The sequence below is a fragment of the Drosophila persimilis genome, unplaced genomic scaffold, assembly GCF_003286085.1.
Source record: "Drosophila persimilis strain 14011-0111.01,24,50 unplaced genomic scaffold, DperRS2 tig00000124-arrow-pilon, whole genome shotgun sequence".
Lineage (NCBI taxonomy): Eukaryota > Metazoa > Arthropoda > Insecta > Diptera > Drosophilidae > Drosophila > Drosophila persimilis.
Window position 1 is genome coordinate 6,415,461 of NW_020825294.1, and position 22,951 is coordinate 6,438,411.

The following is a 22,951-nucleotide window of genomic DNA, read 5'->3' on the forward strand; positions in this document are numbered from 1 at the left end:
CAGCACACACACACACCTTTGCATTTTTGCTTAATACCCGTCGAAAAGAAAGTTTTGTCGTAAGTGCATTGGCCAGTCCTCGTCAGACTGATGGATGGCATGACAGAGTGCCATTGAGGGAGAGAGATGGGCAATTACTGGGGAACTCTGACTGGAAACGGGTTTTAGTGGCCAGATGATGTACTCAATATCTGGTGGCACGGATCTACACTGCATCCTCGTATCGTTATGTGCCCTAAAAACAGGGAAACGAGAGAATTGAGAGCTCCTTTCCAAGTGGAGTCCTTGAAATCCTTGAGTAGGTAAATTTATAGTGTGATTAACCAATACAATATTTTTCCTGGAATTTTTGTGTTCTTCTATGGTCCCAAGACCCCAAAGGGATACCAATATAGCACAAATTAACGCTTTCGTAAAACAACTATTTCAATATTAGTGTAGATGAAGTTCTGGCACCCCCCCCCGTCCTGTGCCCCAGTGGGAGAGAAAGAGAGAGCACAAATGGCTGGCATAAAATACAATGCTTAATGCTTTAATAAAATGCCTCCAGGGGGAAGGCTCTTACGGACACACATGGATGTTATTCAATTGCCTCAAGGAGAGCGGAGACTGGGCCCCCCCACCAACAAATTAAGCATTGACTACAGTGTCCCTGCCAGGGCTGGCAAAAGTGGGAAGACTCAGGGCTTGCCCCCTGGCCCAAGGAATGTGCACTGAAAACAAAGGGAACAAATAAAGTAACAGGTAAAACTTTACATATTACTCGTAGTTTATTCTAAAAAATTGTGCAAGTGGTCAACACATAATGCCTGTTATTTCCCAGTGTACAACAGCACTTTAAGCACTGCTCCAGCTTAACACCCGTCGTCTTTTCCGGGCCCCGCCTGGCCCTCAGCCCTTAGCCACCTGCCAATGTTACACTTTGCTTGGGCAACAGTTTCTGTAGCTGTACCCAGCAGCTGAAAGGTTGTTTGGGTGCATCAATTTCTATAGATTTTACAGTGGACTTTTTAACTGTTTTTTAAACCATTGAAAAAGGGTTTATGCCAGGAAAGTTTTTACTTAATTTCTAAGATTTATTTTTGAATACCAAGAAATTTTAGGTAAAGTGTCTCCCGACAAAAGTCGATAGTTTTAATGCTTATTCCAGCGGAAATCAAGCCGATAAAAGATACTAGTATAATGGATAATGGACACCACGCAGATGATGTCCTTCACTTACCTTTGAACGATAGAAACCGATAGGAACCGAGGTATTAAAATATAACCATTTTAGTAGACACATCTGTGAATAAAATGAATGGTAAATATTTAAATTTAGAATCAGTTTTTAGGTGCTTAAGCTTTCAGCACAGCACAGCACATTGTTGCCGCACTGCTTGCCACTCGTAAGGGGTACTCCCACGTTGGAACACCCGACTGCGATACACGGGCTTCTATGTTGTGTTACTCCCCTTTTAGTATTTTATGCCTGTTCGTTTTGCTCTATACTTTATTCCTCTCATCTGCTTTGTGCTCTCCGCCTGCTTTTTTTGCGATGTTTACTAATTAACCGAAACATCATGGGCTTCTTGTAGTTACGCCTTACTTTGCCACTTCCCTTTGTTCCACACACACACACACACACACACTCGCCCGCACATGTCTTTGCGTATTAGTGCGTGAGGCGCACTATGTGTGTGCCTGGCATTGATGAAAGACCCAGACCCAGACCCAGGCCCAGAACTCTGACTCCGACTCCGACTCTGGCTTTGTGTGTATTATTTTGCAATTAAGACTCTGGGCCTCAAAGCAACGCCCACACACTTTTGCTTCTACGAAAAAGGAAATCCCCAAAATGTGTATTGGCTTTAACGCTTTTTGCGTGGCAGATGCATTTGGCGTCAGCATTTTTCACCCATTTTTCCCGGCCACATTACGCATACGCCCCGCGCGCCCCGCCCGCCGTGTGTGTGTCCGCTGTTAATGAGCTGATAATGAATTTATTAAATTTACTACTCGTTTGCATTTTACAGTCCCCGCCCAGGGCCAGTTCATCCCATAGATAAATTAACTCTTCGCATATACCAGTGGTTTTTTTTGTTTACTATTATTTTTGTAATGAGCCAGCGAAATTATTTATTTATTATTTATGCAGAGACGAGCCATGTAAATTGATCACAATGTTGTTGCACATCGGGCCACTCCTGTGCCGCTCCTCCTCCTCCTTTTTTATGGTTAATTTATGCACTTTGTTTAATAACTTTAATGGCGGCCACCAAGGGGGCTGGGGACGAGTGGCTGGGCTGTAATAAATCAGCATTTACATGAACGAACTAGCCGTCACAGTCGCTGCAGGAGAAACAGAAAACAAATTAAAAATTATATAAAAAACAAAACAAAAACCGAAACCTTAAATGCCCTTAGATTTAGCAGATATCAATCGATCATTAATTATTCAGAAGAATTGAATGAAGAGAATCTAGTACTATCGATGCCTTTAGGGACTTGGGGTATCGTATCTATTGTAGATCTCCTCTACCAAATGGTACTCATAGGAGCATCTAAGGCTAGGCCTTTATCTATTTGAAAACTCATTAGGCAGATCATTTGGCATAAACTTTAGCCCTAATACTAAAAAATATACCATAGACAATGATTATTATTGTATTCTATTCAAGTTTTTATATTCGGATTTGGGCTACTTTTTTTTTAGCAAGTTGCTCGTAAATTAATTTGCGGTTCGATGTACATAAATAAAATGAAAACAAAGCGTTAAATAAAACACAAATTAGGTAAATTATGTGGATTTATATTGGCCCTCTGACCATCTGACCCTCTGGCCCCCATTGATTGCCCTCTATTAGGCCACAATACAGTACATACATAAGCATTTAGGGCTAATTAAATTTAAATGCAATTAACTCGAGTGCTTGATTTGATATCCACTAAAACGTTGGACATTTTTTAGAGTTAAATAAATAGAAATAGAAACATGTATCATTTAGCCGAACGTTTTGTTAGGCCAAACATAGAACATTCTAATTATCTGTGTGATGTGCATAGAAATGCGTTTTCTGGTAATTGAGATGTCGATTTAATTAGTTCATTGAACTCTCGGGAACATTTTGTGGTCAAATTTGTTGGTAATAGTTTTAATAGAACTATTAGTAGAACGGGAAAGCCATAGTTTGATGTGTTTGATACGGTTTTTTTTTATTATGAAAAAAGGCCCTAATGATGGATTACACTAGACGATTATTAGATATAATGGCTTTGTACTTTATAGAGGTATTAATGGTTTATTTTTAAGGTATTAAAATGCCTTTAATTCTCCCTAGAATCTATTTTATATTCCCCAAGACTAGACTCAAATAAAATTATATTTTACAGCCCCGATGGATGGTTTTTACATAGAATCTTGGTTGTTTAGGAGTCGGGAAAAATTTAAATAAACAGTAATTAGAAGGGCCCCTGTCCTTGGCCCAAATAAAGTGCCTTTTGAATATACTAGTACTCGGAAAATTGTCTTTAATTTATGTTTTGCTGGCTGAAAATTCTATTGTACTAGTTTGCGTCATTGATTTGCGATTAGTTGTGGCCCTCACTCTCCAGGCCATACAATTGTTGAAGAGCCACGCCCACACCCACGCCCACACCAGCCCCAGCCCCAGCTCCATTGTTTCGCGGCGAGTGCAGACAATGGGGAAATCCTCTTATTCGAGGTACATATCAGCATTTTCTGCAGCATAATAAGCCGGGGAACTGTTCCCTTTGCTTTCCGTTTCATTCCCATGCCATTTCCTACCACGTTTATTATTTATTTATTTAAAAATTGCTGCCTACCCCCCCTCCCCGCCACGACTGTTGCCATGTTCGTTCTGGCCCTCTCTCTCTCGTTCAGTGGCTCTCTTTCTGTGGATTTCTCTTTCTGTGTTGGCCAACCTTTTTAGCCACTTTCGTTTTAATGTAATCAAATGAACGTGCTTCGCATTATACTGTTGCCAATAAATTTCATGAGGCAAATAGATGAGGATTGGATCTGGGCCACCCCCCCCCGGCTGTTGGCTACTACTTTCGGGACTCGCCGCCTCCCAGCGGGGCCCTGCCCCCCCTCCCCCCACTCCAGTCACCCGTCCCCCGACACTCACGACTCCCTCTAACAATAGCAATGAGCTAACGCCACCTCGGTGGCTTCGATTCGGCGGTTCTTGTTCTGGTTGTTGCCAAGGCAGCGCCTTTTTCTTTTGGGCAACGTGTAAAATTGAAAAATTCACCCCATAGGGAAAAACAAGCGACAAAGAAGCCGAATATTGAGACACTCTGGCAGAGGGATATTAAATTGGGTTTGGGAACGATCTGTAGAGTCATATTTAATAGAAGTTTGTGAAGCCTAGGATCTAGGATAATCAAGGGCCAAAATGTTTTATGAGGCACCCAAAAGCTGTCTCTCTTCACCTATCATTTGTCTATTCGTCAAAGCCTTCTGCAGCTGAGTTGGTCCCAACAAATCAACAACAATACACGCACTCTTTGGCAAAGGGCAGGTTTTATTGATAAAATTTAAATATAACTTTGTTTATTCTTTCAACTTTATAAAAATAGGGAACTGTTCCATTTACAAAATTCCAGCCATAAAAGTAATGCCCACTGCAAAGGGAATAAAAACCGCAGAGTCCTTGAGGAAAATAGGGACTGGTGGGGGTGTGGGGTGGTGTGGGGGCTAGCCTCTCATATAATTGAAAGGGACAACACGTCGAGTCGAGGCTATTAGGTTCAGGGCTGCCTGGCTGCTCCCGCTGTTGCTCTGCTATCATTGCTCTTGAGACTCCCGCGAGCAGCAGCAGCAGCTAATGGATTTCATTTCGCCCAGCCACCCAATCCGCACAGCCACATAGATACACAGATATATAGATGTATGTATGTATGTATATTTTGTAATATTTATGTATTTATTTTCACTTACAGTCCAAAGTACTTGAAAAGCAGAGTAAACAATGCAGAACAACATTTCACTTCACATATCCCGAAAAGCGGTTCAACGGCTTCCCCCCACCCCGCTGCAGCGGGGGCCGTCCCCTCTCTCACCTATTCGAAAACTGAAGATGGAAGTGGCACTGGAACTGGACAGGGCACGGCCGTGGAGTATGCAAAATAGCTGTGAGTAAAATATTTCTATTATTTATTTACTCACACTCTCTATTTGCATTCGTCTGTCCCAGCACATAAGGCAGCGGGTGGGTGGGGAGGGGTGGGGTGGGCACGGGCACAATGGAGCGTGCGGAATGTGTTTAGAGAGAGTTTTCCTTTTTCATTCCTTTTTTTTCTCGTGTTTTTCAGTGATTTTTGTTGTTGCTGTTCAGTGTTGTATATTTTTCATATTTTACACTTGGAGTCCACAAGAGTCCAGAGACAGGATCAAGCTGTGTCCCTTCTGCGACCCACTCAATGCGCTGTAACCAGTTTGATGAAGCATATAGAACTTTAGAGGTCTCAAATAGCTTGGATATAGCACAAAAAAAAAGAAGAGCATTCTGCTTTCATTTGTAGCTTTAAATAAATCCTAAGAAAATCCTTGCAAAATCTAAATTTGAAACGCAACAAAGTGTGCCACAGAAACTCAAATGCCACACACAAAAGAGGAAGCCAACGAGGAGGCAACATTGTAGCGCAGCCTCCCATTTTTGTGTTTAGAACTCTCAATTGAATCTTGATGCACGTGCCCTGGCACAGAGCCCAAATATAATTCTGAAGCGGACATTGCGATGGCATCGCCAACCAAGGCATCCCCAGTCCCAAAGGGTGTGCTGGGGCACTCCACTCCACACCACACCACACAACAATCACACCCTCTCCATGCTACGCATCTCAATTTATTGGGCGGAACCAGAGACCAGGGGGGGAGTAGCAGTAGCCCAATGGGTTTTTCTTGTTCTTGTATCATTCATAATAATTTTTATTATGGGTCATCGGCCATTTGTTTGACGCTATCCACACGCCCTCACCCCCGCCCTCGCCCCCTCACATTCCGTAGATGCAAAGTGAGAGCAGAGCCTAGGGGTTTGGGCCCATTTCGTTCAGTCCATCTATTAGACCAAATGTATCCTGCTCCGGCTACGGCTCCAGCTCCGGTCCCCAATCTTGATCCTTTTTTCAGCCTGTCCGTTTCTGGCCCTCCCTGCTCCTCGATACTCGTCCTTATTATTATATTCTTTATTTTGCATATTTTCGTATTATTTGTTTTATTTATGGTTCCATGACTCTGATAAATGGCCGCAACTTCATCCTTCGCTCTGCCCACCTATCAACGTGTTGATGTGATTTCTTTTTCCCCCCAAATACCCATTGAAGTTAGCCAAGTGTATTGGACCCTGCGGAAAGTTACGGAAAGAATTTGCAAAGCTATTGCCCGCCATTTCCTCTGGCAATTATTCTGTGTGTTCACTTTCTTTTATTGTTGTCTAAATTATACAATTTTGACTTTCTTACTGTAGCTCTTCTGTTCGTTTTCCTTTAGATAATTCTCTATCTACCAAGTATCTACTAGTCGTCCCTCTTGCAACGCGCATTCTCTTCACATTTTATCCATTTTTTCCAACAAATAATTTAAATTTCTTATGCAGGCTCTCGTTCAGTGGGGCACGCCATGGGCTGTGGGATGAGAGATATGTGGGTATGCAGCAAATTGATAGATGTCCTGTCCGTTCGAGGACCCAAAAGTGGCAGCTGCTCGTTGTCTACACAAGAATTATGATGCCTAATAACAGGTCTAAGTGGTTCCGCCCGGCACTTCGTGGGTGTTTCATCAAAAATCATATTCGGACAGCTGCTAACCAAAAAATGCAATTGATTCAACAGTCTGCAAAGGGGAATGGGAATGGGTAATGGGTAATGGGACTGGACTGCTTGGGTAGTACGTATACGGAATGATAAATCTATGGAAGGTTGGAGCTTTCGAATATGGAATGATGATTTATCGCGTTCGAGTTTTTGACTATTCACATTTTTGGCGTAGATTAGTTTTGGTAAAACACAATTAAATTGAGCTTGATGCTACATCAGCCTGTGGCTCTATTTGATGCTGATTGTTCTGTGTGCATGGGATGTCATGGAATGGGATGCGATGAGATCTGACCCTGGCCCCATCCCTCAATCCTTGCCGTGGCGGTGCTCGCTCCCCCTTCCATGCCTCATCACGCTCGGCTACGTTTTCATTTTGGTTCAGTGTGCAGCGAAAAAGTTTTCCCTATGACAAAGTTTGTACGAGTATCTGTGGCTGCTCGTGCTCCACGTCCTCGTCGTACATAGCCGGCAATCCCCAGCCCAATCCCTCGCTCGTTGGGAGTGTTTTATTTAATTTCCAGCACGCGGCCATTCGCAATTGCAATTCAAATTCGCATTGCAGAGGAATGTTCTCTGGGTTGACTCCCTTGCTGGCCAGCAAAGCCATTTGGCGGATCTGGAATTGAATAACTGTCTTTAAAATACTCCCAGTTTTTGCCTAACTATAGACTACACCACTTCATCGATTGATTGAGTTGAGGCCAGGAAGTCGCAGAATTAGAGGCTTGCAAATTACATATACTTATGCGAGTGTGTAGTTTAATGTATCTGATAGATTTATTATCTAAAACTAAGCCCATGGAGGAGTCAAATCGGAGCCGCAAAACATGCCGTTCATCGTAAGGGTGCCACTGCAACGGCGAGCGTGGAGCAAATGCAGGACGCAAGGTAGTGCATGGAATCGTGGCCCAGCGAGAGCAGTAATCAGTCCGAGCTGATGAGCTCTAAGCCGACGGGAAAACGACGTTTTCCCGTTCATCCCGGTTCATCCGTTCGGACTGATCAGCAGCCTTGCTAAGCGCTGCTTCCTTGGACCCTGCATCCTGCACCTCCTCCTCGATCGACATCGCAGCGCCACACTTATGATGAACGCTGTTTTGGGGATCCGTTCAAACCCATCCAGCGCCCAATGGATGATGGATAAGTTCAGCTGCGAAGTCATCCTTTAGCTAAGTACTCTTCAATGATCGTCTTTTTCTCAGCCAGCTCAAAGATTTGTCTGCTGGCCGAAAGTTCGGAAAGGCCGATGGCTCTAAAGGCGATCGGGGCTCTGTCAAAGCATGCTGGTGGCTGGTAAAGGGACGATTCCCAAAGACGCCAAGCAGAGCCTCGTAGACATCGCCAAGATAATTGGTTTTTCCGGGATCCCACGTCTTGATCCCACGTCGCATAGGTGTATCGTAAGTCCCATCTATAGCATGTCTGCAAAGATGGGATATTGCCTGGGTTTTGAACTCTTTCACTGCTCACACAAAACCTCTTTCAGCATCACTCACATGTTCAGCACAGCGCATGTGGAACTCCAGATCTTTCGTCTCCTTTATTTGAAGATTGTAAATCAGAGTACGACCTGGAGAGCAGAAAGCATTGTTCAGAGCAATTGCCGGTGGATAGGAAAAATATTACTTACCGTCAGCGTCACTTCCTCGCCTTCTCCGCCGTGTAGCACGAGGCCCATGAGTTGGGGGGGAGATGGAGAGGAGTGTGGGACTGGGAGCCTCCTTGGCGTTGCTAATTGTGGCCCTGAGGACGCTGTTGATCGCCGTCCTGTCCTCGCTCGCAGGCGGCGCACAAGGTCGGCCCCCGGCCATGCCTGCTGCCACCGCCGGCATGGCCAAGTGCGACCAGTTGATGAAGGATCACGAGCACGAAGTCAGTCCGTAGAATCACCAGCTTCTGTAGATTCGCGAGTGGAAGAAAGACACAAATTAAAAAAATACCCGCAATCGACCGCGATCTATCAAGAATTAACGTGCATAAACTATTTGGCTATAAACTACTATAAACTATCCGTGCAGCACGGAAACAATCGAGTAGCCTTTGAATAAAATGTCAAAATTTGCCAACTTGTTTCTGCTAAATTCGGCCGAGTATGATATACGAGTACCAGCCTCGAAGAGGTTGGCATTGGAAACTTTTCATCTAGGGGTACTTGAATCGCGATTTTTGGAGCACAGGCCCGTACCGAGTTCCTTGCAGATGTCCCCCAAAAGCCACAGAACAATCCTTCACTTGCCTTTCACTCGATGCAGGGGCTGGGGCTTTCCGACCTCCCGACTTCCTGCTTGGGCGTTTGCTCTTTGTTCTGATCGGAATAAAGTTATTTTCGTTTTTATGCTATTAATTTTGCATTTCACTTTTCAACTTTTTTCTTGTCACATTTCACATTCTAAATTTTGCTTTGTTTTAGATCTAATCCCGACGACTGAATCGATTCGAATGACTGAAATATTTATTTCCCTTTGGCTAATGCTTTTACTTTTACTGAGAACAAGTTTGACGTAAAACACTGTGCTGTGTGATCGATTCTAGGAATCTTGTAGTCGAGTCTGTGGGTAAGTGATTCATTTTCATCACGTGTGCAGGTTTTTATTGCTCAAATGCCAGGTATTCGAAGCGTCTAGGGATACGTGGGCATGGACTGTGTGGGTGGGTTCTGTTCCCCCCGATGTCCATCGATTGTTATTTTTACTGTTTCTCACCGCCGAAGCTTGGATTCCTTGTGGTCCCCCCCGAGGCACTGGAAGCCTCTTTGTAGTCGGTAAATTCATATTCCATTGTGGCGACGGCAGTTGCTTGGTGTCTCAACATTTGGCTCTGAAGCTGGTGCCATTGGCCCTCAAAGCTGAGCTTTCATAGATTCAAGCGCAAAAGGTTCTAGAGAGCACGGCTCGCCGTACTCCCGATAGATGGGCTTTCATGGCTGAAAGCTTCATCCGATCTATGCGGCGCAGAGCAGACTGCAGAGCCAAATATTGAGACACCAATACCAGACACCAGCTACAGAGGCAAGTCTTGTAGCGGATATTGAGACACCCACTGAAAAGTGGCTTCCAGTCCGAATGCATTGAAGAGCAGTCCTTGGGTCCTTACCTGAACAAGTGCTGATTCCTCCCGTTCCTGGTGTGTATTCTTGTGTGCTTCTAATTACGAGAGGTTAGGGCCGACTTCCGTTCCGACAGAACACCAAAATTTCCATCCGACTACTTTTTAGCTGCCATCGGAACGATATGTCGAAAACAAACTGCTTGGACTATAAAATAAGACAATCATCCGAATATTCTAGCATTTATCTTCAAAGAACTCTGGCAGAAGTTATTTTTGTGAACTCGTTGAAAAGTGAAGAGAGGTGCAACTTAAGCGCACAAATATCGCCATATCGATACCAAAAATAATATCAACAACAAATATATATCGACATAGCACGCTTATTATCCATTTGGTCACTCTACGAACAATTTGGTAATTTTTTTGCATTGTAATTTGCTAAAAAAAAAAAACAAAGCTAACAACTGGAAATGTCGAGAATATCGAAGAAATGTAGTATCTTTCTGGCAGAGCCCATGGGCGAAAAGTCTGTCACAGAGTTGTCTGGAATTGGACCGACGCTGGGCGAACGCTTGACCGAAGCTGGATTCGACAAGGTGCGTTGTGTTCGCCATGTGCGGCAGTATACAAATATTTCCAAGGTATCAGCAAACAAATAACTATTATGTAAATACCCCCAGGCATACCACGTGCTCGGCCAATTCTTGATCTTGAAGAAAGACGAGGTGCTGTTCATTCACTGGATGAGGGAATTGTGCAGCGCCAGCTCTAAGCAAGCTTCCGACTGCTACGATTGCCTCAACGATTGGTGCGAGGAGTTCTTGTAAGGGACTTCTTAGACTTTGGCATCAGTCGGCTCAGACTGGAAAGAAACCGACATCTCATTAGCAAATAAGAACTAGTCATAGTCCATAAATAGCAATGAACAAATACATGTACATACTTACAAAGGGGCCTTGAGTGGCTTGCGGCAGCCTGAAAGAAAAAAAATTCAGTTCTCAAGAGTACAAATCGAGAAGATTCCAAAATATATTTAATATGTGTATATCATTTAATTTAATTGTTCATTCGGAATAAAGAATTTATATTCTGTACATATCACTCCACGGTTAATTTCCACCAACCCATTCCATCTCGTGGAAGTTGTTGAAGTCAAGGTCAAGGTCTTGTCAGCTGCATCTCTTTCTTTCCCTCGAATCGGACCATGGAACAGAGCAGCGCTCTATCTCCGTCTCTTTCTTTCAACTGGCCATGAAAGTCTGGCAAAAAATAACCTTAAAACCAGCTCTAAAAGTTTCACAGCATCCAGCTTTACAAAGCTCTACAATTACCCTAGCCACCAGCTCTAATAGTTGCATAGCTGCCAGCTCGAGTAGTTTCATAGCAGCCAGCACAACTAGTAGCTTTAATTTAATATCCGAAGCATTTTCTGCTGCTGTTGCGAATCTAATACATATATTTATGCAAAATAATGTGTGTTCTATTAACCGCTTGTCTAACATTTCACGACGCCAATTTGCATTTGTCTAGTTTGACGACAAGCACCAATTAAACTCGACTGAGCCTCCGGCAAGATTCAGCAAGAAAGTTGTCAGCACTTTGAAGTGCCCCACTCTTGATCTATGTTACACGGTACTCGTGGAGCGCAAGGGTACCTTGCCTGTCTGCCTGCCTGGATTCATATTTGGTGTAAAAGCCGTTTTAATATACTATGTGCACAATAACAGAATACTTTTTTGGAATACTGATAAACAAAGACTATTGTTATTATTATCCTTGCCTTCTTTAAGATGAGCTGGTATGATTTCAATATCAGTGGGGGGTATCTTAAGGTCGTAATACTGCTCGACTGCTCATATTGTTCTTGTCTACTTAGTTTCTCTGTCAGCTTCCAGCTCTGTGTGCAGTTCCAATGTCCCATGAATGTCCGCAGTCAACCCACAAGTCCCTCGCTCTTTCTAAAACTCCCTTTAAAAACCCTCTATCCATCTATATGTGTGGGTTGGTGTTGGTTATTATGCCTCGCGTCTGTTTGCTCTTGTTGCTCTTTAATTTATGCCATCCAGGATCCAGAATCCAGAATCCAGGAGCAGCACAAACAGTTACTGCGGATGGTCTCTGCTCTTTTCATTCCTCTCTCTCTCTCTCTCTCAACCCCTCTCCTGCATCTGTTTGGTGAAGCAAAACCTATTTTCTTTGCAGTTGATTGCATTTTATAGCATTGCAACCTGTCAGGCTAACAGCTTCAAATTCTCAACTCCTTTTCCAGGGCAAAATGCACGAGCTACTCTTCTGCATCCCCTCAACACTCGCGTCCTACAGCTCCCTCTGTCCCTATGAATTTTTCAGGACATTTCGCGTGCCGCGTTCGTTTTAGGCGAAAGAGAGGGGGAGAGAGAGCTCTGTGCCAGCAAAAGAATAAAAACAATAGTCAAATGCCTCGATATTGCGATACCTGGTACTCCGTAGATCTCTGCAGATATGACAAAAGTATGAAAAGCCTGAAACCAGGTGTTCAAAGAAACGTTCAGGGCTTTCAGTTCATGGAGCAAAGCGCATTGTTTGCTTGATTCCAATATACCCCCCTATGCTCTATGAGTAGCGGGGTATAATAAAAATTTATTTAGTAGAAAGCCTTCAGTTTCGGTGCTTTGACTCGCTCCGTGCCTTTTGTGTATTTGTTTACCTGCTCTTTGGTTGGCTTCCAATTTATTGACGCAAATCATCCGACAATAAGCATGGAAATGTTCTGCCTTTGGCCATATTTCGGACGCCTTCCCCCGTTTAAGGCCCCGTGGCCATTTTCTCTGACACCAATTTCTATTTGTTTGCACTTCCTCTACGCTCTCTACACTCTCCTCCCTCCCCCACGCCCACACCGCCACCCACTGACTCTGTTTGTGTGCCAAGTGCCGTTATGCGATTCAAGTTGCGTTTAATAGTTAATGCAAAGCTTTTAAGCACCCAACAAAAGTTCAGCAGCAACAGCAATTGCAACTGCAACAAGAATGACGACAACAGCAGCGGGACTAAACGTCGCAAATAAAATAAAGAAAAGGAAAAGAAAATAAAAAGAAAACTCTGGGAAAGCGCGGGTGAAAGAAATGCAAAAGTTAGAGTGAGGATACTCACTCGCATCTGATACCCTGTACCGCAGGGAAGGTCTGTTCAGTGCTGGAGCAACAGCAGGTTTCCGCCTGCTAACATGATAACGTTCTGTTAACGCTGGGCGCAACGGGTCGCTGTTAACGCTCGGTGTAACGGATCACTGTTAACGTTCGGTGTAACGGGTAGCTGTTAACGCTCGGTGTAACGGATCACTGTTAACGCTCAGTGTAATCGCTCGCTGGTGCGACTCTTGGAAGAGTGGTCTCTTCCCGGCTCTCCACACGGCTCTCATAGCGTTTATCTTGTAAGTTACAAGAAGAACAACCGACTTTTCATTCTTCGTCTACTAATCGTTGGATGTAGAAATCATCTGCTATAGATACGGCAAATGATAAGACAAAGATACATCTTTAAACCTATATTTAAGCTCCTAAAACCCATTGTTGATTCTCTTTTAAGCCTTCGCTCATTCCGTTTCTTACACCTTTTGTTATTTATTGTCACCTCTTGACAGTACCCTACCTTACCCCAGCCCAAAATACCCTTTCTACCACCTTCTCACCGCTCAACATTTTCTAACTGTTGAATTAAATTTTTAGTATTTTTCTAGAGAATGAGAATGGGAAATACTTTGCCCTGCAACACGGCGAAACAAGTGCCGCATGTAATTACATTAGCTTTTATTTCTATTATGCGCTCATAACATATTTTTTATTAATGCAGTATTCCATTAAAGGAATTAATGGCATAAAAAAGAACGAACGACTGCAGAGAGGAGCAGACGAGGTGGAGCGGAGACGAACCGGTCGGGCGGGTAATTAAAAATGATCGGAGAGTTGAGCCAACGTAATGATGTGCTTAGTGCAGGTCGAGAGCTGCACGGTGCACGGTGCACGGTGCTCGGTGCTCGGTGCTCGGTGCTCGGTGCACGGTCCTCGGTACCCGGTACTCAATGTCCAGGCTCCGAGTGTCCAGTACGCAGTACGTAACACTTTTTGCCCGTTGGCTGGAAGCGATGACCCAACAAGTTGTTGAGTGCTCAAGGACCTGTGCCAATATCTAGGTCAACGAGTTGGAACACACTCCAAGAGTGCGTATGAGGAGAGAGACACGGACATAGAGCTTGTAGTAAAGATAGGCACACACATACTAGTATATATATATTTACATATATGGTAAGTAATTATGTGAAAGTACGGATTTTGTTGAGGGTAAACATGTTTGGTATTTCTAGGCATGGGAATTTAAGGTATTTTCATTAGAATTGCATAATTTATGGCTCATAATGTTCTGTTTTGTTTTGCCAAAGCTTAATTATAATTTCCACCAACGATTCACCAAAAATTCTTGTGATTATCCAGAACATATGTTGGTCAGAATTAATTATTTCTGGGTGCAATAACACAGCATATATACGAGTATAAACATTTCGTGGTATGCTGTCTGGCCATCATTCTCCTCTAAAAATCAAATACGTAAACCGATTTATCCCTTGAAAGGGTGAAATCTCTTCAATCTCAAAATGCAACCAAAATAAAAATTGATTTATCATAGAAATTTTATTTTCATATATTTTTTATAACACACACACACACACAATATTAAAATGAAAAAAAAAGAGAGGTGATCCCTTCAAGTCGCAAACAAAAACCAACGCGTGAAATGCACAAAAGAATATTTTAGCATTTCAAATCCTCAACTGCAACGGACCAACTAAAATTACAGTCAAAAAATGCAATTTCTTTTTATATGCCCTTCCCTGCATTGATGGCCAAAGATTTTTGATGAACTTGCCAAAGTTTTTTTTTTAAAAAAACGTACAAACAGCAAAAGGGAATCGCTCTGAGTGTCGTCCGTTAGCCGGCTAATATTTTATTCATTTCATTTTGAAAGAAAGCAAAGAATGTGTGTGTGAAAATATGATTGAATAGAATTGAATGGAATTGTTCAGTTTTTAGTTATTGTATGCGATCGGCCAAGTGCGAAAATGGTTTTCGCTTGACTTTCGAGTTTTATTGCAATTTTCGTTATGAAACCCCAGAGTCAGAAAGAAAGAGATATGAAAACTTTCAGACTTTTTCTTTTGCTTGAATTTTTGGAGAGACAATAATGAAAGTAAAACAGGCGAAATAAGAAATGACTATGTAGTAAAGTAACAAGCTATATATTTTACCAATATACTCGTATTTACCATGGAATAATTGCACTTTTGTAAGAATATATATGAATTTTGGAACTTATCCTAGCTGAAAATTGTTTAAAACATAAATAGTACGTGGAAAAGAAATGAAAAAATGGAAACAAATTCTATAAGGGGCAAAATACACATACATACATATATGTAAATACTAGTTGACCCGCCAAACCAAATTGTTCTTTCAGAACTATTTCTTTTGCTCCAAACGATGTCATTTAGAAGCAGGAATCGAATGTGCGGATGGACTTCAGGAACATGTTGAAGTCTGGATCCGTGCCGATAAGCAAGCCAACCAATGGTTCTGGTGGTTCCTGATGAGTCACACCAGCGCCAGAAACTCATTGTTCATAGCACCAATCAGTACTTTCGGTTGAGCGGAATATTCACTATTTGGCTCGTACTCGAATGCGAGACGTAGGAACGAAACGCATGGCGTTCTCTGTGAGAAACCGGCCTTATGCCTCTTGTAATTGAGATTCACCAAATTGCAACATACTCACACGCAAAATTTTCGTTATTTTGTTGGATTCGTTCGTCTGTGCTTTCTCCTCTACTCCTCGACTATTCATCTGCTAAATTGTATATCTAATTGGAACCTTGTATAGGTATCACCGATGGCTTACCCTTGACTCTATCCTTCATATTTTTCAGCTTATCAGAACTGTTAATTCGGCAACGCGCACGTCAGAGAACACCCCCTAGAAAAACGTCAAAGGTCTTGAGCTTCTGTAGCTGGCAGCTTGCAACTTGGCCTGTGGCAAGATGCCTGTCAGAAGTTTTTAGGCATGGCATGGCATCAATGCTATCGTCATTTGGCTTTGACTGCGCACATGATTATTACACACGCTCACACAGATACACCCACACAGCCAAGAGCACCAACAGATCCACCTATAGACTCCCGCACACCCACTGACAGACAGTTATACAGACAGACGCATGGAGGGAAACTTTGAACCGAAAAACTTGCCGCAAAAACTTTTTAAGTAAACGCGCAGCCAAAAAAGCCAGAGGCCGCAGAAGGCGCGGGAAGGGGAGCAAAGGGTAAGCAAAAAATTAAACTAAAAACCAAACTTTAACTTAATGAAAATGCAATATTTGCAGGCGCGCGGCGGGCAAAACTTTTCCCCCACAGCCTGCCTCAAATTTATGCATCAACGTAGGCCAACTCAAGGAAATCAAAAACCTAGGCCAGATTTAAATCATTCATTCACCGATTCAGTCATTCCCAAAACGAAATCAGTGTGATATAGTGAGTAGAATATATTTTCGAAATTATTTTTTAACAATGGCAAACGCACGCCAAGGCGCCAAGCCCCGTAAGCCCCGTAGCTCAGTGGCTGCACGCCGCGTAAAGAAACCCAACCCAGTACGTCTTCGTAGTCTGGGGGATCTGAAAGAGTCGGAGATGATTAAAGTGGAGTCCGCTCTACATGCAGCAGCCAATTTAGCATCGAAGGAGGCAAAGTTGAAGGAGAACTTGAACTTGATATCACCCGACGAAGACTTCCTGCCAGACGATATAGAGTCGGTACAATCGGAGAGCGAAGACAAAATCCAAAATCGTGTGGACATCGCCACGAAGCTGCTGGGTTTCGTCGAGAGCGAGGACACAACACCTCGTTCTCTCTCAGAGTTTCTTGCCCGATGCGGTACCAAGGGAATTGACCAGGAAAAAACTGATGATGACAACATATGTCAATTCTGTGGACTTTCCAAAAAGTAGAAGAACTCTTGCTGTACAAACCCCAAGAATTTGTTCAATTTATTGTGGTATATATTTATAAATGTCAATTGTTTGAATTGTATCCTTGATAACAATAATTTCCTTGGTTTTCAGGCGGTGCTGAAGCTTTGCGTGATTAATTAATTGTTCAGAATAGAAGTAAAATATACTAAGGTTCACTTTTAACGGCGATACATATGGTAGTTTTATTTTTGTATTATTATTCGTGTGTTCTCAACCTTGGATTACTCCTTCTACAACTCATAAATCCGCCCTCCTACAAGCATTTTTCTTTGACAGTTGATAAATGACTCCATTATCAAGTGGCCAATGCGACACCAAGCCGAAGCTTGTCACGCGCGAATCCCAGAAACCGACCGAGAAGCGCTGCAGCATGACGCGCCACGAGGATACTAAACTAAACTTACTAAAATTACAAATACTTATACTAATTACGGGAAAGTTATGCTTGTATTAGTAATTTAAGAAAAGGAAGGAAATAATTAGTAGGAAAGGAATAAGTGGATCTCCAAAGCGAAGGGGACAGTGGTATATAGTTATTGTTGGACCACAAAGGAATCATTAAACAAAATCATATCTAGAATTTTTCCACGACTAACAAAGGATGAAATGTTTTTGAATCTTTCTCTCCAGTCTTCCACCTCAATGCCACATTAATTCGTTGCACGAGTACTCCTACGCCATCTTCGAGTGCAAGTCCCCCATCATTTTAGGCACCCCAAACACACACACTTTTATGCCAGACTTTTGCACACTCCACACTCACACAGACACAGACGCACCCTCAGATTTTTTTATGCGTCTCGTAGTAACCCATTTTTTTTATCCAAGTGTTGCAGGGATATATGTTTCTGGATGCCGACAAAAACGGGGTGCAGAGATAATCCAAATCTCATTACGCCAAGTCGTACTTAAGATTAAAAATAATTATTTCAATTTCTGTGCCGCGCCATCGTCACGTAGTCCTACCTGGCCGAAGGGCGGAAGCGGGGGATGGAGATCGGGGCTTCGGCTGGGCGGCTGGCAGAGGAAAAAAGTGAAAATTCAATTAGAATGCGGCAACTCCATGTGAACAGGCAACCAGGCGAGTCTAACTGTCTGGCTGTGGCTCTGGCCACGGTCGGCTCCGACTCCGGCTCCGGCTGTGGCTCTGGCTCCAGCCTGTCTGTGCTCCCAAAATGCAATGCCGGCAGTGTTATATAGCAGGTGGAAAACGGCAAAGACATGGGCGTACACGGCACGTTTTCCACCGTCCTTTTTGCCGAAATGTGTCTCTTACTGATGCAAATATTATCCAAAATATGTATGAAAATGCGAATATTTAAGTATCAATATCATGTGAATGTATCATTGGAAAACGTATCGTGTAAGAGGAGGATTGGAGGAAGTGGAATGCTCCCACGGCAGCCGCCATCGCGTAATCCTTTTGCCAGCCTGCGAGCAACCACAATAATTTGATTTTACTTTGCTTTAACTTCATGAAAAAGTTTCAAGTTTTTTCACACACACACACACACACACACACACACACCTTACACCTCTCCTATCCCATCCTGTGTGTTGACTGCTTCTGATAAAGTTTTTAATTTTGCAGCTGAAACTCATTTAGAGGAACGAAAGTGCGAAGCCACAGAACCTGCAACAGCAGCAGCATCAGCAGCGGCAGCATCCGAGGATGATACGTGTTTTAGGAGCGTCTGCTGCATATTTAATGGAGCTCCTAGCCTCAAAGGCTGCCGGAGGAACAACTTAAAGAGGAAGAGATCTATGGAGCTTGTTATACATACATGAAAGTGTATATAGATACCAGTGTATATATAAATATCCATTTCGCTTGGCATTACATGGCCTACGGCATAATGAAACCCGAAAAATCAACTTGGCTGTAACTTTGGCCAAACAGAGAGAGATTCTGGCAAGAAATTGTTATACGAACTGGAAAAATACACAATCTACAAAAATTCATCTTCATTATGGTGGACGACGCGCGGCTCGGCGGAGGAGGAAATGCATTCAAATGAGGCCTTGCCATGGATAGCCCTTAGGGATCAAGGAGAGGGTGGTGGTGGTGGTGGTGGTGGTCGGGGCCAAATTAAATTAAAATTTTCATACATTTTTGGTTAGAATAACATTTAAGGATTGCTGGAGGATTTTTAGCGTGGGAGGGTGGGGCATAAAATTAATATATTCCTTCACTCTTTTTCCATATCAAACCATTATTTTTATTCATTCTTATGAAAATAGTACTCATTATGTAAATAAATTCGTCCCCTATATGGTTCCATCAAACAAGCTCTGAAAATAGCCAAAATTGGTAATTGAATGACTCGTTTTGTGTCCATAATTTCCATAATTTCACTCGAAGATTTTCGAGTGGTTTAAATCAATTTCTTCCCGCACTGGGTCTGAGAAAGCAACTAGTAAAATCGAAGTCGAACACTCAAAAACTCAAAAAGTCATTCACGAAAAATTCTGTCGCACTGATTGAGTTTTCGGTTTGGCTTTTTGATTGCATCAGGTGCCCAGTCGGGGTCCGTGTCCATTCCCTATCCAAGTACTGTGGCTCGTCCTTCTGGCAGAACAGGACCGAAAGAAATCGCTTTGGAGAACACAAAAGCCAATTCGGATTCGCAGCACAGCGCAGCAGCGTTCGCTCCAGGAATGGTAACGGACAAAAATATTTTCTGAGTGAAAAACAATGCAATTCAATCTTTCGTTTTTTTTTTGTTGGCAAACAAAAAGCACAGCCCCAAGTCCCTTTGGCTGGCAAACACGCCATCACATACCTTCATCATCCCGTTGCCATTTTCTCTCAGAAAGCAATTCTATTTGATGGGGTAAAAGTGTTTGAATTTGAATTTGAATTAATAGGATTAGAATGAAATGACTTTCAATGGGGGTAAATAAATTAAAGTGCTTTTTACCATCAAATTGAATGCAAATGTTGGTTCTGTTTCGCTTGCACAAAGGGACTACAGGGACACGCAGGCGCCCATACCCGCATACCTAGTGGAGAGCTGGCAGAGAGTTGATATAGGAACAATCAGATTAGTTGGTTAAAAAATATATCCGCATACAGCAGAGACAGCAGCAGTAGCAGTAGCAGCAGCAAAGGCATTTTAATTATCGCTATTCCCCAGGGCGCAGTTGAACTAATTGCCCTGCCCTGAGGGGGTTCCTGGGATGGGCTGGGATGGAACTATGGCCCTGCCAAGAAACCCACCGTACGCACTTTTGGCCTTATCAGTGGCCTCAAAATGGCACAAAAACTGTTTGGCTCGAAGGGCGGATAGGCAGGCCTCTATACGAGTATACTCGTTTGGTAGCACAAAAAATAATAAAACAAACCGCAACGAAAGAGGCCATAGAAGAAGTACAACGCGCGTGTCGTGCTGGCCTGAGGAAAAAATTAGGCATTCCGTGCGAAATGTAGATACGAGATAATCATTTTAATAAATTTCACAGTGACAAATGGCTCTCCCTATACTCGTAACTCCCGTTTTTGTCCTGTGTCCCCAGTCCTGGCTGTAGGCGTGAATTAGTAATAAGTGATGGCTGCGCGGTGTCTTGACTAATTGATGAGTGAGACTTCTGACTAACTTACTGTTACTGTGGCTCAGGGCAATAATTTGTTCTTTGTTTCCCATTCGTTATACAATAGGGGTACTCGTGAGACAGATTAGAAATGATCAAAGATCGGGCACTTCAAGTGAGATTTCTGGGATTATTCCTACATATATTCCCAAACTTCAATATAAGGTTGTGTGTTTTGTGATTGCCATAAAGGCTTACTATTATAGCCTGGTCGTTCAATTAAATAGTTCTTATTTCCCACACAGCTCGACAGCTGCTCTACGGCGTACTGCAGGATGTCTCGGGTGTTTTTAATTTTCGCTTGAACAATTTTCATTCCGCTTCCGGCACAGCCCCATCCAGTCAATTGTTTGCTTGGCGCATTATGCAAATTATGAAACTACAAGAGAAAACTTTAAGCTATTTTTTTTGGCCATATTTTGTTGAGTCACAGCTGTTGACATTTTGTTTGCCAATTTTTCTTGAGCAGGCTCAGGCGGCAATGGGTGACAGATGAACGGGCGGGTTGGGAGACAGAGGACTGGAAGAGCTGCCGAAAAACAAAAATTTGTACTTAAAGGGAAAGAATATATGTACATATATAGATAGAAATCCGAAATAAAATATCGAAATCATTTTGATATCCATATAGAATTTCTAACAAACAAACATTCCCATCGTTTGGGTAGTTATTAACAAATATTAACAAATACACTTTCCCAGCTATTATAATATATTCCAAAAAATGTATACATGTCCTAGATAACTCTCCCAACGAGTCATGAACAGTTTGAACCGAAGCAGGTCTTTTGAATTTCTGCCACAAATAAAAGCACCAGAAAAATGGAAACTCGGGGATCTTAGTAGGCCTGCTTTCACCGTTATTTTAGCTCAGTTTTGTGTAGGTTGTGTAGGCAGTCAGTTCTCATAAGTGTTTATCAGTTCAACCCGTTCACATCTATTGTTAACGACAAAATTTATTTTAGTTATCAACAAAATTCCCAAACCAAACCCTTCGGGATGCCTTTTAAGTGCATAATCGAGTGCGTCCATAAGATAGCACACAACCTAATCGTAGCCCGTCCTGCGGTGACGATTACACGCGGAGTAAGTTTCGATGTGCGGTCTGATTCGATCGAATCTTCATGATCTGATCTGTTTTGCAGGGCTGCCGTGTTCCCGCCAAGGATGGCACCATAACCAATATAATCTTCTTCACGGCAATCTTCTGGCCTCTGTACGTGTGCCTCTTGAAGGATGTCATCATCCTGCTGAAGGACATGGTCAAGAAGATCACGCGCGGATAGTTGAAGCGACGTTTATAGAGTGATCATAGCTCATAAGTCAAACACAAGTCCACATAACACATTCGAAAACACGGCTCGTTCTATCGACCAACTACCACTCAACATGTTTCGTGCTCATGCTCGTGCACCACCGCCTGGTCCAGTTAGGAATTTCAGCATCTCAGTTTTCTCCACATTTTCGGGGCGTTGCTGTGGAATTCCTCTGGCTTCCAAAAAACGAGCTATTATACTATACTGACAAAATATTCGTACAAATGTAAACCAAAACACCATATTTTCAAATAAACTGCTGGCATCGTCTGAGTTGTGGTTTTAATCTGGTACTCCTCTTGCCTACGATTGTCTTGTAGAACGTCCTGGCATTCGAGGACAGAAAAGGCAATATTTGTAATTCCCCATTGACACATTGACCCAGTGACTAGTTACTCTGACTACTAGCTGTCAACTTAGTTGAATCTATATCACAAAGGTTTGTGCAAACGAAATAAATACAATTACTAGTCTCAAAAGAAAACAAGCCTTTCCAGCACTGTATAAAACCACTCCCATCTGAACAGTATTGCGAATTGGCCGTTGATGTAGTCTTTGCCAAGCCGCAGTCCTTGCGCAAGTGGTAGTACAACAGAACCAAAGTGAACAGGAACAGGAAGATGAAAAAATCAAGCCCTTTTCATGTAGTTCTTGGTACTGCTGCAACCACTTCTCCACTGCAGGGCGTGGCAGTAAGGGCTTTTGGACCAGAAGAACATTTCTCTTTATAATCTGTGCGACACAATCATCAACCAAGCGACTGAGTTACATACTCGCATCCTCCGAGTCGCAATTCAAAATTAATTTATGTACTATTTAACGTCAAATACAGATTCTGATTTACACTTCCAAATACAAATGCAATCAAAAAAGCACTCAGTAGTTTTCGCCCATTGCTGCAGAGCGAATCTCGTGAGGTCGTACAGGCATTACCAGCTATAGTATATGCAATGAGACATCAACCATAAAATCCGGACTACTTCCACAGTACTCCTCAGTCTTTTCCAGCGAAATAATAGCTATCCACGAAGCCATTTTATTAAGCCGCAACAAACGCGGAAGATACGCTATCTGCACAGATTCACTCTCCTCTATATCCGCAATTACCAATCCCAACAA

General features: G+C 42.8%; 3 protein-coding genes across 5 annotated transcripts in view; 2 read left to right on the forward strand and 1 right to left on the reverse strand.

The window, feature by feature from the left end:
* The window catches only part of LOC6603047 (barrier-to-autointegration factor), a 97,793-nt gene extending 86,905 nt beyond the window's left edge, over nucleotides 1-10,888 (forward strand). The window contains exons 3-6 of the mRNA XM_002028033.2: nucleotides 4,948-5,139; nucleotides 9,233-9,377; nucleotides 10,328-10,466; nucleotides 10,551-10,888. Of these exons, the coding sequence (XP_002028069.1) occupies nucleotides 10,341-10,466; nucleotides 10,551-10,697 (273 nt within the window). The 5' untranslated portion in view covers nucleotides 4,948-5,139; nucleotides 9,233-9,377; nucleotides 10,328-10,340 and the 3' untranslated portion in view covers nucleotides 10,698-10,888. The remainder of the gene's footprint in view (nucleotides 1-4,947; nucleotides 5,140-9,232; nucleotides 9,378-10,327; nucleotides 10,467-10,550) is intronic.
* Nucleotides 7,808-10,258, reverse strand: LOC6603049. Of its 3 annotated transcripts, none has more exons than XM_026987972.1 (4): nucleotides 9,916-10,258; nucleotides 8,453-8,718; nucleotides 8,319-8,392; nucleotides 7,808-8,264 (listed from the first exon to the last, which is right to left on the reverse strand). In XM_026987972.1, the coding sequence occupies exons 2-4, from the start codon at nucleotides 8,652-8,654 to the stop codon at nucleotides 7,992-7,994; spliced, it is 549 nt and encodes a 182-aa protein (XP_026843773.1). In that variant the 5' UTR covers nucleotides 8,655-8,718; nucleotides 9,916-10,258; the 3' UTR covers nucleotides 7,808-7,991. The 3 variants fall into 3 exon arrangements, with proteins under 3 accessions (XP_026843773.1, XP_002028071.1, XP_026843772.1); XM_002028035.2 differs by lacking the exon at nucleotides 9,916-10,258 and adding an exon at nucleotides 9,008-9,051 and having other exon boundaries at nucleotides 7,808-8,244; XM_026987971.1 differs by lacking the exon at nucleotides 9,916-10,258 and adding an exon at nucleotides 9,008-9,051.
* Nucleotides 10,889-16,401: 5,513 nt separating the features above from the next.
* On the forward strand, nucleotides 16,402-17,095 carry LOC6603046. Its single transcript, XM_002028032.2, has 2 exons — nucleotides 16,402-16,948; nucleotides 17,016-17,095. The coding sequence occupies exon 1, from the start codon at nucleotides 16,464-16,466 to the stop codon at nucleotides 16,899-16,901; it is 438 nt and encodes a 145-aa protein (XP_002028068.1). The 5' UTR covers nucleotides 16,402-16,463; the 3' UTR covers nucleotides 16,902-16,948; nucleotides 17,016-17,095.
* The last annotated feature ends 5,856 nt before the right edge of the window (nucleotides 17,096-22,951 follow it).

What these genes read in the sequence shown, in the direction of transcription:
- LOC6603049 (XM_026987972.1), bottom strand. Translation starts at nt 8,654, where the DNA reads ATGCCGGCGGTGGCAGCAGGCATGGCCGGGGGCCGACCTTGTGCGCCG. An exon ending in GCGAGGAAGTGACGCTGACG is followed by an intron (nt 8,393 to 8,452) that starts GTAAGTAATATT and finishes TCTGCTCTCCAG; the next exon opens with GTCGTACTCTGATTTACAAT. An exon ending in ACATGCGCTGTGCTGAACAT is followed by an intron (nt 8,265 to 8,318) that starts GTGAGTGATGCT and finishes TTCAAAACCCAG; the next exon opens with GCAATATCCCATCTTTGCAG.
- LOC6603046 (XM_002028032.2), top strand. Translation starts at nt 16,464, where the DNA reads ATGGCAAACGCACGCCAAGGCGCCAAGCCCCGTAAGCCCCGTAGCTCA.